The 16,203-nt window shown below is 36.4% G+C and overlaps 1 protein-coding gene across 2 annotated transcripts in view; it reads left to right on the top strand.

The window, feature by feature from the left end:
• Window positions 1–16,203, top strand: part of GULP1 (GULP PTB domain containing engulfment adaptor 1) — a 310,878-nt gene that overhangs the window by 238,568 nt on the left and 56,107 nt on the right. For both annotated transcript variants that reach the window (XM_061135150.1, XM_061135151.1), the window contains exons 5-6: window positions 7,395–7,466; window positions 13,186–13,284. In XM_061135150.1, the coding sequence (XP_060991133.1) occupies window positions 7,395–7,466; window positions 13,186–13,284 (171 nt within the window). The remainder of the gene's footprint in view (window positions 1–7,394; window positions 7,467–13,185; window positions 13,285–16,203) is intronic.

Raw genomic sequence — 16,203 nt, 5'->3', positions numbered from 1 at the left:
CTTCTATTTCTTCCTGGTTCAGTTTTGGAAAGTTATACTTTTCTAAGAATTTGTCCATTTCATCCAAGTTGTCCATTTTATTGGCATAGAGCTGCTGGTAGTAGTCTCTTATGATCCTTTGTATTTCAGTGTTGTCTGTTGTGATCTCTCCATTTTCATTTCTAATTTTGTTAATTTGGTTCTTCTCTCTTTGTTTCTTAATGAGTCTTGCTAATGGTTTGTCAATTTTGTTTATTTTTTTCAAAAAACCAGCTTTGCTTTGTTGATTTTTGCTATGGTCTCTTTAGTTTCTTTTGCATTTATTTCTGCCCTGATTTTTAAGATTTCTTTCCTTCTGCTAACCCTGGGGTTCTTCATTTCTTCCTTCTCTAATTGCTTTAGGTGTAGAGTTAGGTTATTTATTTGGTTTTTTTCTTGGTTCTTGATGTAAGCCTGTAATGCTATGAACCTTCCCCTTAGCACTGCTTTTACAGTGTCCCATAGGTTTTGGGTTGTTGTGTTTTCATTTTTGTTCATTTCTATACATATTTTGATTTCTTTTTTGATTTCTTCTATGATTTGTTGGTTATTCAGAAGCGTGTTATTTAGCCTCCATATGTTTGAAGTTTTAACAATTTTTCTTCCTGTAATTGAGATCTAATCTTACTGCACTGTGGTCAGAAAAGATGACTGGAATGATTTCAATTTTTTTGAATTTTCCAAGACCAGATTTATGGCCCAGGATGTGATCTATTCTGGAGAAGGTTCCGTGTGCACTTGAGAAAAAGGTGAAGTTGATTGTTTTGGGGTGAAATGTCCTATATATATCAATTAGGTCTAGCTGGTCCATTGTGTCATTTAAGGTTTGTGTTTCCTTGTTAATTTTCTGTTTAGTTGATCTATCCATAGGTGTGAGTGGGGTATTAAAGTCTCCCACTATTATTGTGTTACTATTAATTTCCTCTTTCATACTCGTTAGTGTTTGCTGTACATACTGCGGTGCTCCTATGTTGGGTGCATATATATTTATAATTGTTATATCTTCTTCTTGGATTGATCCTTTGATCATTATGTAGTGTCCTTCTTTGTCTCTTTTCACATCCTTTATTTGAAAGTCTATTTTATCTGATATGAGTATTGCGACTCCTGCTTTCTTTTGGTCTCCGTTTGCATGAAATATTTTTTTCCAGCCCTTCACTTTTAGTCTGTATGTGTCTCTTGTTTTGAGGTGGGTCTCTTGTAGACAGCATATATAGGGGTCTTGTTTTTGTATCCATTCAGCCAATCTTTGTCTTTTGGTTGGGGCATTCAACCCATTTACATTTAGGGTAATTATTGATAGGTGTGGTCCCGTTGCCATTTACTTTGTTGTTTTGGGTTCACGTTTATACAGCCTTTCTGCATTTCCTGTCTAGAGAAGATTCTTTAGCATTTGTTGAAGAGCTGGTTTGGTGGTGCTGAATTCTCTCAGCTTTTGCTTATCTGTAAAGCTTTTGAATTCTCCTTCATATCTGAATGAGATCCTTGCTGGATACAGTAATCTAGGTTGTAGGTTATTCTCTTTCATTACTTTCAGTACGTCCTGCCATCCCCTTCTGGCCTGGAGGGTTTCTATTGATAGATCAGCTGTTATCCTTATGGGAATCCCTTTGTGTGTTATTTGTTGTTTTTCCCTTGCTGCTTTTAGTATTTGTTCTTTGTGTTTGGTCTTTGTTAATTTGATTAATATGTGTCTTGGGGTGTTTCGCCTTGGGTTTATCCTGTTTGGGACTCTCTGGGTTTCTTGGACTTGGGTGGCTATTTCCTTCCCCATTTTAGGGAAGTTTTCAGCTATTATCTCCTCGAGTATTTTCTCATGGCCTTTCTTTTTGTCTTCTTCTTCTGGAACTCCTATGATTCGAATGTTGGGGCGTTTCACAGTGTCCCAGAGGTCAAACAGGGGCACTTTTCACCATTTATATATCCAACAATTAGCAAATGCTTGACTCATAGTAAATACTTTTTTTTTTTTTTTTTTAAGGAATAAATGAGTATGTGTAACGTTAACTTGTTATCATTTGGGGGCTTAATTCAATTTTTATTTTATCAAAGTTTGTTGTTGTTTAGTCATTAAGTCATGTCCGACTCTTGCAACCCCATGGACTGTAGCCCACTGTCCGTGGGATTTCCCAGGCAAGAATACTAGAATGGGTTGCCGTTTCCTTCTCCAAGGGATCTTCCTGACCCAGGGAACAAACTTGTGTCTCCTGCATTGGCAGGCAGACTGTTTACCAGTGAGCCACCAGGGAAGCATTTATCAACGTTATCTATTTCCATTTTAAATATTTCCCCAAGGTTTGTAATGAAACAACAGAATGTTACCCAGCTGTTTCCCCAAGAATCATTCACAGAGACAACTAACTTCAGCTCGTTGTTTTCTTCTTTGTTTCTGGATAACCAGCTTAACTCTTGTGCCTCAACTTGTCATATCTGTAGTGACTGTCATCCTCCCTTGATTCCTGGGTTGCATTTCTTCCTTTGCTGTATTTTACATACTTTCCTCTTCTCCTATGGAGAAGTGGGACACGGGAATTTAAATTTTTAGTCCATCTTAGTACATATTTTTCCCCCTCCTGGTAATCTGTAATCTTGCCCTAAATCTTTCTTTCTTTTTTTTTTTTTTTTTTGGTTCCTTAGAATTTGAAGTTATTTTTCTTCCATTATTGCTGATGTGAAGTCTGATGTTGTATTTCCTGGCCTTTGTGGGATTTCTGTTTCTCTCTGGGTCTTTTATGGTCTTTTCTCTGTCTCTAGTGTATTGATGATGGGCCTGATGTACTGTGTTTGTCTGTGAGTTTTCACTCATTTCAGTGGTGTAATCTTGCAATCCACAGCTCCCCTGGCCTTGTTTCTCCTGCTAGCTAACAGCTCGATTGAGATGGGATGAATTAACCCCTTGGCCATGGCTTCATTCCGGTCCTTCTTTTCCTTCACCCTTCAGACACCAGGTAGAGTGGGAAAACACAGAAACTAAAGTCCTTCCTCTAACCTGTGTTATGTCCAAGCCTTTTGACAGCACTATGACCAGAGTATTTCTGTTGTTGGTGGGTTAGTGTGCCAGACTCTGTGTTCCTGAATGTAAGCATTTAAGCCCTTAACAGCGTGTTAAGGCAATTCCTCCCAGAATTAGCACCTGAGGTTAAGATTTGGCAGGAAGTAGATCGTTAAGGAAGTGTTCCCAGGAACAGTCCGTAAGGACATGGGAAGGCAGACAGATGAGGGGAAGAAATCAAGTTACTCCTCAGCTGCAGCCTGATTCTGAGGAAAGCTCTGCATCATGATGTTACACCTTAGAGTTTGCCCCACTTCCCAGCAAAGGGGCCAGCCCTCTGCACTTCTGCACCAGTCATTGGTTAAAGAATTGCTGTGATAGCAGAAAACTCCCAGGAGTTTATAGGTCTCAGTACTGGCAAAGTAACCTCATTGACCGAAGGGAATTCTCCGAAACTCTTGCTGTGAGCCCTCACCAGCAAAGCATGGGGAAGCTGGAGGATGGATCCCAGTGCTGATAAAGAGGATCCAAGCAAAGCTGAGCAGCACCAATATCCACTAAATTCTAGTTTCATCTCCAAAGAATCAGTAAATTAAGAAGTGGCCATCCCTCATAATTATAATGCATTTTGCAGTTTACAAGGTTTTTTGTTTTTTTCTCCCTCATCGCTTATTGCAATTGGTCTTCAGAGCAGTTTTGTAAGGAAAGAAGAACAAAATTATTCTTATTTTTCAAGAATCGTGACTTTTCAAACATTTTCAAACTCTAAGCCTAGAGTTTATTCCAGCATGTTGCATCACATTCAAGAGTCTTGTAAATATTTTATATAGACATGGAATGCATACAAATACAAACCTTAATTAGAGGAAGCATTATGACTTTTTTAACTTAAAATAAACTATTATGAGGAATAATCTGCTTTTCAGTTTTAAAATTGTTCCCATTCAGTGCATCCAACATTACACAGAAGAAAAGGGTGAAGTGGCAAGCTCCATATCAGATGTCTTTTAAGTTTAGTTCTCACAGCCTTTGAAGGTCTCTCCCTGTTTCATTACTCAGACGACTTAATTAAAGCCAATGTGAAGGAAACATATTAAAAGGTTCCTGGAGTACCACAAGAGGTTGATTCATTTAGAAAGCACTTGGAGTTCTTCCATCATTTTCCCATATGGACCTATTTACATAACAACCCTTATGACTCATGACATTGCTGCCAAGGTAAGGAATATTTTTCCATAAATATTTCCAGTAACTCTTACAGTCTGTTAGCGACACATCAGACACTTCTTGTAGTTCAATAATCACTTATCTATAAAGAGTTTGCTTTCACCTCCCAGTTCTGCTAACGGTGGGGAATCTCTCAGTGATATGATAAATACAGAGATGTTGAGAACAGTTTACACCTTAGATTTCTCAGAACTAAACAGCTTCTATTGTGTTAGTTCCCCTCCTGTCACTTAGACCCTTTATCCTTTCTGGATGATCTAAAACAGTGCTTTTCAAATCTGGTGGCACATTAAAATCACCTGGGGAGCTTTAACATACACAGATGCCCTAACTCCGCCCCCAGCTAATTAAATCAGAGTCTCAGGCACTGGTCTGTTTAAAGCTTCCATGTAATTATATCATACAGACAAAGTTGAGTATACTGACCTGAAACAGAAGAAAATGTGATGGGTCCATTGGTGTCAGGAATCAATTTGGTTGTCTTCCATATCTTAGTGGCAACTTTTCAATTCCTTTTTAACTGAGAATTTCTTCACTTGTTTTGGTCTTTTTTGCAGGTCTGGTCAACCAACTTGAGATCATTTTGGGGCAAATGTAGTGCTTAATGATATTACATCTAGACCTAGTAGCAGTTTTTTGACATAGTTTAAACATATTAGAAAAAGAAACTGTTGTATCTTATAGAATCTGAAAATTGAAACGTTTTTATCTTAATGCTTCTGAGCTTCACTTTCTTTCCATGAGCTCATCAGAAAGGGGATCAGCAGTTGTCTCCTGTATTTTCATCTCAGCTTTTCTATCAACCTTCCACTATTCTCCTGACCTGTTATTATTTCTTAAGTCTGTTCCTTAGATTTTTAGTACAAGAAATCACCTGTGATGGTTTTAGAAATATAATTCCCTAGGCCTACCCTTATTAGGCCAAAGAACCTGCATCGTTATATTTTAACCTGCTTCCTAGGTAATTCTCATGAAGGTAATACATAGAGCCCAGTTTAAAAAACAAAAGTCTAATTTCTTTAGTTATTGTTATTTTTTCAAGAATGAAAGAAGGAATCGCGGTCAGTTCAGTGGCTCAGTTGTGTCCGACTCTTTGTGAACCCATGAACCGCAGCACACCAGCCCTCCCTGTCCATCACCAACTCCTGGAGTTTACCCAAAACCATGTCCATTGAGTCAGTGATGTCATCCAGCCATCTCATCCTCTGTCGTCCCCTTCTCCTCCTGCCCTCAATCTTTCCCAGCATCAGACTCTTTTCAAATAAGTCAGCTCTTCGCATCAGGTGGCCAAAGTATTGGAGTTTCAGCTTCACCATCAGTCCTTCCAATGAATATTCAGGACTGACTTCCTTTAGGATGGACTGGTTGGATCTCCTTACTGTCCAAGGGGCTCTCAAGAGTCTTCTCCAACACCACAGTTCAAAAGCATCAATTCTCCGGTGCTCAGCTTTCTTTATAGTCCAACTCTCACATCCATACATGACCAATGGAAAAACCAGAGCCATAACTAGAGAGACCTTTGTTCACAAAGTAATGTCTCTGCTTTTCAATATGCTATCTAGGTTGGTCATAACTTTCCTTCCAAGGAGTAAGCATCTTTCCATTTCATGGCTGCAGTCACCATCTGCAGTGATTTTGGAGCCCAGAAAAATAAAGTCAGCCACTCTTTCCACTGTTTCCCCATCTATTTCCCATGAAGTGATGGAACTGGATGCCATGATCTTAGTTTTCTGAATGTTGAGCTTTAAGCCAACTTTTTCACTCTCCTCTTTCACTTTCATCAAGAGGTTCTTTAGTTCTTCTTTGTTTTCTGACATAAGGGTGGTGTCATCTGCATATCTGAGGTTATTGATATTTCTCCTGGCAATCTTGATTCCAGCTGTACTTCTTCCGGCCCAGCGTTTCTCATGAGTGTACTCTGCATATAAGTTAAATAAGCGGGGTGACAATATACAGCCTTGACGTACTCCTTTTCCTATTTGGAACCAGTCTGTTGTTCCATGTCCAGTTCACTCTGATATTGCTGTTTTGTTCCCTTCCATTCTGTGAGTTAACACATGAAAAAGATTCTACTTAATTATTTGATGTAAAGTATATACACATACTGGAGAAGGGCATGGCAACCCACTCTAGTATTCTTGCCTGGAGAATCCCCATGGACAGAGGAGCCTGGCGGACTACAGTTCACGCAGTTGCAGAGAGTAGGACATGACTGGAGCGACTTGGCACCCACACATACACATATACATACCCATGCTTATGTCTATGTATTTAATAACTGATGAATTCATATCTCACTTTGGTGTTATGATTGGTAGTATGTGACAAGAGAAGAAGTCTTTGGAAAATTATATATGTCTAATGACTGTAATGATTATTTTCTATTTATTTAAAAATATTCTGTAGAATAAAATATCCCCATGTCAGTTCTAATTTTTCTTTAATGTTTCATGATATTGGTCTCCTGTTTAAGAGGTATTGTATTGCTCCAGGATAGATATTTTATTACAATGTGGTAATTATTATAAAACTTTGTTCTTTTGGGGAGGATAGGTTAGGTTTTAACTAAAAACCTCTAGGGATCCTTTAATATTCTAGAGCATGTATTTTTTTTTTTTTTAATTTTTTAATGTACTTTATGGTTTTGATGAATAGTGTATATTGAGTATTTAAAATGTGTGTTTTTAAATTTTATATGCTAATTGGAAAACAGAAAAATGTTGATTTACATTATAAACTGCATTAAACCACATTAAATTTTTAAAATATATTTTTGACAACATGAAAAAAATGTATATACTTTAAATTTTCAGCTAACAATTTTTTAATTGTTCACATGTTTTAAATTTTAAATTTGAGATCAACTTTATTCCTTTGGGCCCAACAAAATAACTTTGATTTTCTTTCCATTGAAAGTCTGCAAGCAAATCATTTAGGAAAAGTGTAATTTTAAGAAGTCTTAGAATAATAGAATTGTATGTGACTAAGTAATGTGTTAACATTTTCATATAATGTAAAGTAATATAAATTAGTAACTCCTCTGTGTTGGATTTGGATTTGAATTACTATCATATCATTCTATTATTCCATGATACATTTTAAAACGATTTCGTGATAGATGACGTGGTAAAGCCTGTCTCACAGTGACCATTTTCAGTTTCTTGGCAGCACAGAAGTAGAGCAGCCCAAAGGAACAGAAGTTGTGAGAGACGCTGTAAGGAAACTCAAGGTAAGCAAGCCCTCGAAGTAAGTGTCTCATATACTGAACTTACCTTCAGTCATCAGTAGACTGATGGAATTTCAAAGCATCAATAGCTCTGTGGCAGATAAGTCTTAGTAAAAATATGCTGTTAAATGAATACCACTAGATCAAGGAAACGTATTTAATGATAACTATGTAGACACAATTATTTTTCTGAATGTGGCACAGTCTAAATGGTTTCTTAAGGTGTAATTTTTTATACTCAACAACAAAAAATTGTAACAGCAATATTTCATAAGTGTTGCCATTCTGTAGCTTGCCTTTACTTTGCTTGGGCAATGTGGACTCATGCCCTAACTCAAAGCCAACAATTTCCTGTAGTTAGAATATCGAACCCCCCAGTTGAAAATGTAGAAGTAAAATTCATTCCAAAGCAGCATTTTGCAGTGATACTGTATGTTAAAGACATACTAATGGACAAACCCACAAGGGTCTGGCCGTATCCATGAGCAGACTCAGGGAACTGGTGAAAATAAAAGCAGAAAAGAACAGTAAGCAGCTCCACATACTCATAATCAGCAAATTTCCTGAGAAAATCTTACATAATTGCCATGCATCCTTTGCATGTTTTTCTAATTGCATTCCATCCCCAAAGACATTGTTTCCTCTAAGATATTAAGATTCAAAAACTCCTTCAGCAGAATTCTCACGTTTATCATCACATTAAGAAAATTTAACATAACAATATTTTGTTAACACACTTTATTGTTATTCTCTCTGGTTGTTCTCAGAATTTTTTTGAGAAACAACCCTCCACTAACTTTATTTAGTTTTGAGATTATCCAATTATTCTATAGGATGGGTAGGCCTCTGCACCAGACAAAGCCACATAAAATATATTAGTTTGCTTTGAGAATGTCATATCGGGTGGAATTTACTGAGTGAGTGTTTAAATTGAGAAGAAAATTGAAGTGAGTTGGCTTGTTTTCTGGGTAAAGAAGTAAAAGTAGATAATTTTTAACCATTTATTTTAAATAATTGCTGTATTTTAAAAATATTTTCTATTTTTCCTGTTTTTAAAGAAATATACTAAAAGGTTCCAAGGTTATATCATTCCCATTTGGAAAAAAAAAGGGACAAACCAATCATTACTTTTAACAATTCATTAGACAAAAAAAATTAGACTTCCCTTGTGACTCAGTTGATAAAGAATCTGCCTGCAATGTGGGAGACCTGGGTTTGATCCCTGGGTTGGCAAGATCACCCTGGAGAAGGGAAAGGCTACCCACTCCAGTATTCTGGCCTGGAGAATTCCATGGACTGTATAGCCCATAGTGTTGCAAAGAGTTGGACACAACTGTGACCTTCACTAGACACAAATGTACTTGTGCTTGTTTGGTAAAAAACTTTTAAGCCCTAAAACAGGATTTAAAAGGTCTCACAATTTATGGACAATACTTAGAATAAGATTCCATCTAAATGTTCAAAATGTTGCACACTTTGGACATGAGTCCAACTTCACTATAATCAGAGTGTTTATAAAAGAATAATGATATTTACACTTACTGTTTCTTTGTACCTAGGAGGTCCTTTATGAAATGAACCCAAATCCAAACCCCAAAGTATTCAATTATTTAGTGAGTGATAATATATAAAAAGATATTTGAGATGAAATGTCTTCTAAAAAAAGCTAATATTTATGTGGTTTTGTGAAACTTTGTATTTAGTTCTTATGTAGTTTCATGTTTGGAAATGTACTCTGTTTATAAAGGAATGTGATTTACAGTAAGATAAAAATCATGCAATGTAGTTTAAAAAACGTATACTCAGTTAATAGCTTTTCTCTTTCAAGTACCTTTCAGAATACTTAATCTTATAAACAATCTTTAGTTTGTTGATTGCAAAATGTAGATCAGGGAAATATATATAAAGGTAATGATTCAGGAAATAATTAAAATAATAAAAAATGTTGTTTATTCATTTCTATCTTAATTTTTTTGTTTATTGTGTCAAAGGTCAGATGCTACAACTCAAAGTATATGAGTATTTACATTTAAGAACTTAGACACTGGCTCCTCTTTAATTCTGTCGTCATGTAAAGATAGCCAGAAGATGGTGCTATGGTTCTACTAAAAAAAAGAAAAAGAACAATTTGCTTATTAACTGGGTTTTGGGTACACATATCTAATTTTAATTTACTGCTTATTTTTCGTAAACATATGTATTCTGTGTACTTTCTTATCCACTATATTTCAGTATTTGATTTTATTTTCCCCACAAGGTAACATTTTATTTAAACCTTGTAATTTTTCAGATGTTTGAAATATGAATCTATTAGCTTCTGACATTAAAGAAATATTCAAAATTTAAGGCTAACACAAGATGATAGAAAACGTCCATGATTTTCAGTAATGTATTTTTTATGCTGCTATGATTATTTATGCCTAATTATTTCTCAAGAAAAATTTTAAAACTTTATTTTATTGGGTACTATTTTTCTGTTGTTTTGTGGAGAATTTACAATTTATAAAGTTTTCTTCAATATCATAATTTTTATGTGTTTACTTTCAAAAGTTCTACATATGACAAAACAACATGTTTTCTATTTCTTGATCACGTTCAACAATTTCCATCTCTTAATCATGTTTTAGTCTATGATTTAAGAAAATGCCAAAATTTTCAAAAAGTAATAATTATAAAACCCTTTCAACTTCTTCCTTTTAGTATCCAAGTTACTTTTAGAAATTTTATTTTTAATAGTGATTTATTTATTTTTAATACAACTACTGCAGATGTCAGCAGGCTCATAAACAATGTCAGAGGTTTCATAAACAATCTGTTTGTGATATTTACATGTGGATGAATTTTGGTATGCAGGGCCAAAACTTCTTGGACTCTTTGGGAGATAACCAGGGAGCAGCATTCCTGGACCCCAGTTTTAGAGGACAGACCCCCTCACCCAAGCAGAGCTAGCTTAAAGTTACATGAAGGCATGTGGGCTTGGAAAATAATAAAAAGTTCTGTTAAAACTAGGCCCACCAGTTTCTCCACTTGACTTCATGCTTTCTGTGTAGCCTCTACAAATGGTTTTTGTTTTTATAACCAGTTATTTAATTAATGACAGATTAGAGCTTATTTAAAATTCTTAAAACATACACACATAACTGATTTCTCCTGTGAGATTATCAAAACTTTTAATTAAATCAACAATTTCTAAGAACCACAGAGGATTAGAATTAATTCATTAATTTTAAATGCTTAATAATGTGTATTACATTAATAATATAGTTAGATTTCACTTTTTTAAGTCCTTTGAGAAATGAATAGAAATTGTTATGAGGATGATACTGAAATTCAGTAGTGCTCTTTTTAAATTTTCTTCAGCTGTTCCATTTGCCCGTGGTATACATTTAACGTAGTATTTATGCAGTACTTTATACAGTACTTCTAGTAATACCTCATCATTTTGTGATGATAAAAGCTTGGGTTTTTTGTTTGTTGTATCCAGATAGCCTCCAGAATTCTTAGGCTTTACTTCCTGTGAACATTTTTATTCAATTATTATATTCAAGTTTTACTAGTAGATCACTCTACTAGATTACAAAAAATATATTCACTAAAACTAAGATGAGGGGGCAAAAAAATTTCAAAAAGGCCTTTTAAACATTAGACTTCAAGTAGTAGGTAGGGCAAGAAAAGAATACAATATAAGCATGAATATATCTTCAAAATATAAATTACAAGTATTTCAGAAAGCAATTCAGAGATCTGCAAGTAGGAAAAGACTTAGAGGGATCATGGAGATATAGGATAAGGTTATCTTTAAAAAATACAAGCAGGAATGAGAATATTAAACTGTTTAAAATACAGATTGAACAAATATATCCTTCAGCTTAAATGTTTTTCAAGGTCTGTGAAACAGTTAAGGCTGATTGCTACAGACCTATTTTATGACCAAAGTAACTTCCCTGAGACTTATTTTCTCATCTTTGAAATGGGCCGATCAGATTGGATGATCTCTGAATCTTCTTTCACTTCATCTTGATATGAAGCAAAGGCAAAGGTTTCATAGGCCATAGATCAGATATTTTATGTTTGTTTTTCTTTTTCCGGCTCATTCTGTTTCCCTCTCCCTCTCTCCTTGCTCCCCTCTTTCTTTTCTCTACTTGTAGCCCCTACTTCTTCCCCTTGTTCAGTTTTCTGCCTTCTTTCTTCCCTTCTTTTCTTTCTGACAGAAAAGACATAAGAGATAAATTTAATATTCGTGGTTGTTTTGTGATGGGCATTTGGAAACTAAAAGAGGTCAGAGGAACGGTTGTGTCCTGATGTGAAAAAGGCTTCAAGAGCTATTGCTCATTGTCTGTTTCTGGAAAAGAGCAGCACCCAGGAAGCCAGCTTAGACTGCCTCCATGGCCAGCAGTGGGGCTGGCTTTGTTCAGATGCATTCACATGGATGGAAAGCAGCTGATTTATGTTGTCCGCCTCCATATGTGAAAACCCCCAAACTGTTTTGATTATAGTAATACAGGAAGAAGGTTATGAAGGGAAAAGAAACAAATTAATCCACTTTCTTTGGGAGAGAGCTGGGATAATTTGTAAAGGGCTGCACTGAAGAAAAATAAGTTTCTTAAAGACAAAAAAAAAAAAATCCCTGGCATGAATTAGTCACATTTATGTGAAGAATGTAAGCCTGCTTAATACTGAGGGAAAAAACTGCCTGTATTTATAGGATAGGACAGAGAACAAACTTAAAAATTATACCATCCAAAATGAAATAAAACAAATGGAACTCCTCCACCCACCCACCCTGCCCTGGATATCAAGGCAGACACTTCAAGGCATCCTTATATGCATTAATTATATTATTCTCCATGGCAGTACAAAGCCGTGAAAAGAGAAAGAGGCCTTTAACCACTCTTTGTTCTGGGACTGAAGTATACCACATGTATTTACATCTGTCCTAAATTAGAAAGAAATACACAATGTAAATAAATATGACACACAAAAGATGACCAAAACTCCACGTTGCCTTACAGATAATCTATTTTGAATCAAGTTAGGGTGATCCATATGCTAAAAAGGAAATAACTTTCTGAAGCCCTGTAAGAGGGGTTAGTAAAAACAATTTTTTTCAATAATTTTTTTCTGTTTCTTGAGAAGAAAAGTAGAGGTAGGGGAGGGAGGAGAGAAGGAAAGTCAGGAGAGTAGCATTGCCAGATAAAACCAGTGCATTTGAATATCTCTAGAATGAGTCTAGTTCTGAGTATTTTAGCCGGGATAATTATTTCAGTTTGAATATTGTAATCTGTCTCTTTTCATTCATTGATTTCATTAGGTAGGACAGTATACCAAACAATGTAAGTATCTGGAAATGCAAAGGTCTAGTGCTCTGGACTGCAAGTTTCCTAAAGTCATAAAAAACAAAAGATCCCCAGAAAAAGATATCTCTGCTTATTTTCACACAAAGAGTTTTCATTTTCTGTTTGATAGATTTTTGAAATATCATGAAAGAAGTATATTAAATTTTTTTAAAGTTATTGAGAATCAGCCTGATTTTAACGATAGTAATGGTAGATCACTGTGATTTCTAACTATTTGGAGGCTGTGTGGGGTTTATAAAAATATAATGGGCAATAGGCAATAATTTACTTAATGAAATTTCAGCATTGAATGTAAACTCTAAATATATGTTTGTGTTCATTTTCCATAGACAAAATTAATTTTGTGAATAAATTTTCATTTGTAGTTTGCAAGACATATCAAGAAATCTGAAGGCCAGAAAATTCCCAAAGTTGAGTTGCAAATCTCAATTTATGGAGTGAAAATTCTAGAACCTAAAACAAAGGTAAGGTTTATTTTTGAGCATCAGAAGCATTCTACTCTTTCATTAATTGCAATCACACTCCTACGTTAATAAATATTTAAAATATGTTACCCAGTGGCTCAGCGGTAAAGCATCCACCTGCAATGCAGAAGGTGCAGATGTGGGTTCGATCTCTGGGTCAGGAAGATTGCCTGGAGTAGAAAATGGTAACCTACTCCAGTATTCATGCCAGTAAAATCCCATGAACAGAGGAGCGAGCCGTGCCAAAGTCCATGGAGTCGCAAAGAGTTGGACACATCTGAGCATGCTCACACTCACCCACTGAAACTACCTAGTTCTCAGTTAATGACAATTTAAAACTCTATAGGATTTATAGGAGGAAAAACAATGTTTGGATTTGCTTTCTGAGTGGTTTGTTCTTCAGCCTGTGTCTGGGATATAACAATCTATATTGAGCGTATTCAATGGTATTGATCTTGTATTTAGGAATTTTTCTTCATATGCTTTGAGAGAGATGCATTTAAGTTCGGTTCACAGAGTATGAAAGAAGACAAAAGCTGTATGATGTTCATTAAAGTGTCCTGACCGACCCTTATTACCTGTAGACATAATCAGTGTGTATTAGTTTACTATGGTTTCCATAATAAAATACCACAGACCTGGTGGCTCCAAAAATAGAAATTAGTTTCTCACAGTTCTGGAGCCTGGAAGTCCATGAGTAAACTGAGAGCAGCAGGCCTGGCTTCCTCTGAGGCTTCTCTCCTTGGCCAGCAAATGGCAGCCCTCTGGATGTCTCTTTGCATGGTGGTCTGCACATACACTCCTGGTGTCTCTCTGTGTGTCTAATTTCTTCCTCTGAGAAGGTCACCTCCTCTTATAAGCTGGCTTAAAACTTAACATTCAAAAAACTAAGATTGTGGCATCTAGTCCCATCATTAATGGCAAATAGATGGGGAAAAAGTAGAAACAGTGACAGATTTTATTTTCTTGGGCTCCAAAACCACTGCAGAGGGTGGCTGCAGCCACCAAATTAAAAGACACCTGCTCCTTGGAAAAACATCTAGACAGCATATTAAAAAGCCAGACATCACTTGGCTGACAAAAGTCTACATAGTCAAAGCTATGGTTTTTCCAATAGTCATGTAAAGATGTGAGAGCTGGACCATAAAGAAGGCTGAGCACCAAAGAATTAATGCTTTCAAATTGTGGTGCTACAGAAGATTCTTCAGAGTCCCTTGGACAGCAAGATGAAATCAGTTAACCCTAAAGGAAATCAACACTGAATATTCATTGAAAGGATTGATGCTGAAGCTGAAACTCCAATACTTTGACCATCTGATGCAAAGAGCTGACTTACTGGAAAAGACCCTGATGCTGGGAAAGATTGATGGCAAGAGCAGAAGGGGGTGACAGAGGTTGAGATGGTTAAGTAGCATCATTGATGCAATGGACATGAGTTTGAGATACTGGGAGATACTGAAAGACAGGCTACCCTAGTGTGCTATAACTAATGGGTCCACAAAGAATGGGACACAACTTAGGGAGTGAATAACAACAACATAAGGACACAAATCAGATTGGATGAGGAACCACTCTAATGACCTTATTTTAGCTTAATCAGCTCTTTCAAGCCTTATTTCCAATTAAGTTGGAAACACAATATAGTTTTGTTTTGAGGTATGGGGAAGTCAGCCTTCAACATATAAATTTGGGTACGGGGACAAAATTCAGCACATAACACATGGTAACACTGTAAATTTGAGGTTCTTGTATATCTCCCCTACAGATCCAATGTAAAAAAAAAAAAAAAATGAAAATATTATCTCTTCCAGATTCCAAAGTAGGAAAAACCACTAGACCATTCAGGTATGACCTAAATCAAATCCCTTACAGTTAAACAGTGGAGGTGACAAATAGATTCAAGGGATTAGATCCAATAGGCAGAGTGCCTGAAGAACTATGGACAGAGATTTGTGACACTGTACAGGAGGCAATGATCAAGACTGTCCCCAAGAAAAACAAATGCAAAAAGGCAAAATGGTTGTCTCTTCAGTTCAGTTCAGTCACGTCCCACTCTTTGCGACCCCATGGACTGCAGCACGCCAGGCCTCCCTGTCCATCACCAACTCCTGGAGTTTACTCAAACTCATGTCCATTTAGTCGGTGATGCCATCCAACCATCTCATCATCTGTCATCCCCTTCTCCTCCCTCCTTCAATCTTCCCCACCATCAGGGTCTTTTCAGATGAGTCAGTTCTTCACATCAGGTGACCAAAGTATTGGAGTTTCAGCTTCAATATCAGTCCTTCCAATAAATATTCAGGACTGCTTTCCTTTAGGATGGACTAGTTGGATCTCCTTGCAGTCCAAGGGACTCCCAAGTCTGAGGAGGCCTTAAAAAAAAAGCTGATAAAGGAAGATAAGCTCAAGGCACAGGAGAAAAGGAAAGATATACCCATTTGAATGCAGAGTTCCAAAGAATAGCAAGGAGAGATAAGAAAGCCTTCCTCAGTGATCAATGCAAAGAAATAGAGGAAAACAATAGAATGGGAAATACTAGAGGTCTTTTCAAGAGAATGAGAGATACCAAGAGAACATTTCATGCAAAAATGGGCTCAATAGAGAAGAGAAATGGTGGGACCTAACAGAAGCAGAAGATATTAAGAAGAGGTGGCAAGAATACACAGAAGAACTATACAAAAAAGATCTTCATAACCCAGATAACCATGATGGTGTGATCACTCACCTAGAGCCAGATGTCCTGGAATGTGAAGTGGGCCTTAGGAGCATCACTGCACACAAAGCTAGTGGAGGTGATGGAATTTCAGCTGAGCTATTTCAAATCCTAAAAGATGATGCTGGGAAAGTGTTGCACTCAATATGCCAGCAAATTTGGAAATCTCAGCAAAGGCCACAGGACTGGAAAAGGTCAGTTTTCAT

This window comes from Dama dama, chromosome 33, assembly GCF_033118175.1.
Source record: "Dama dama isolate Ldn47 chromosome 33, ASM3311817v1, whole genome shotgun sequence".
In the NCBI taxonomy this organism is placed as follows: Eukaryota; Metazoa; Chordata; class Mammalia; order Artiodactyla; family Cervidae; genus Dama; species Dama dama.
The sequence above is the reverse complement of the archived record's forward strand: the minus strand, read 5'-3'. Positions and strand labels throughout refer to the sequence as shown.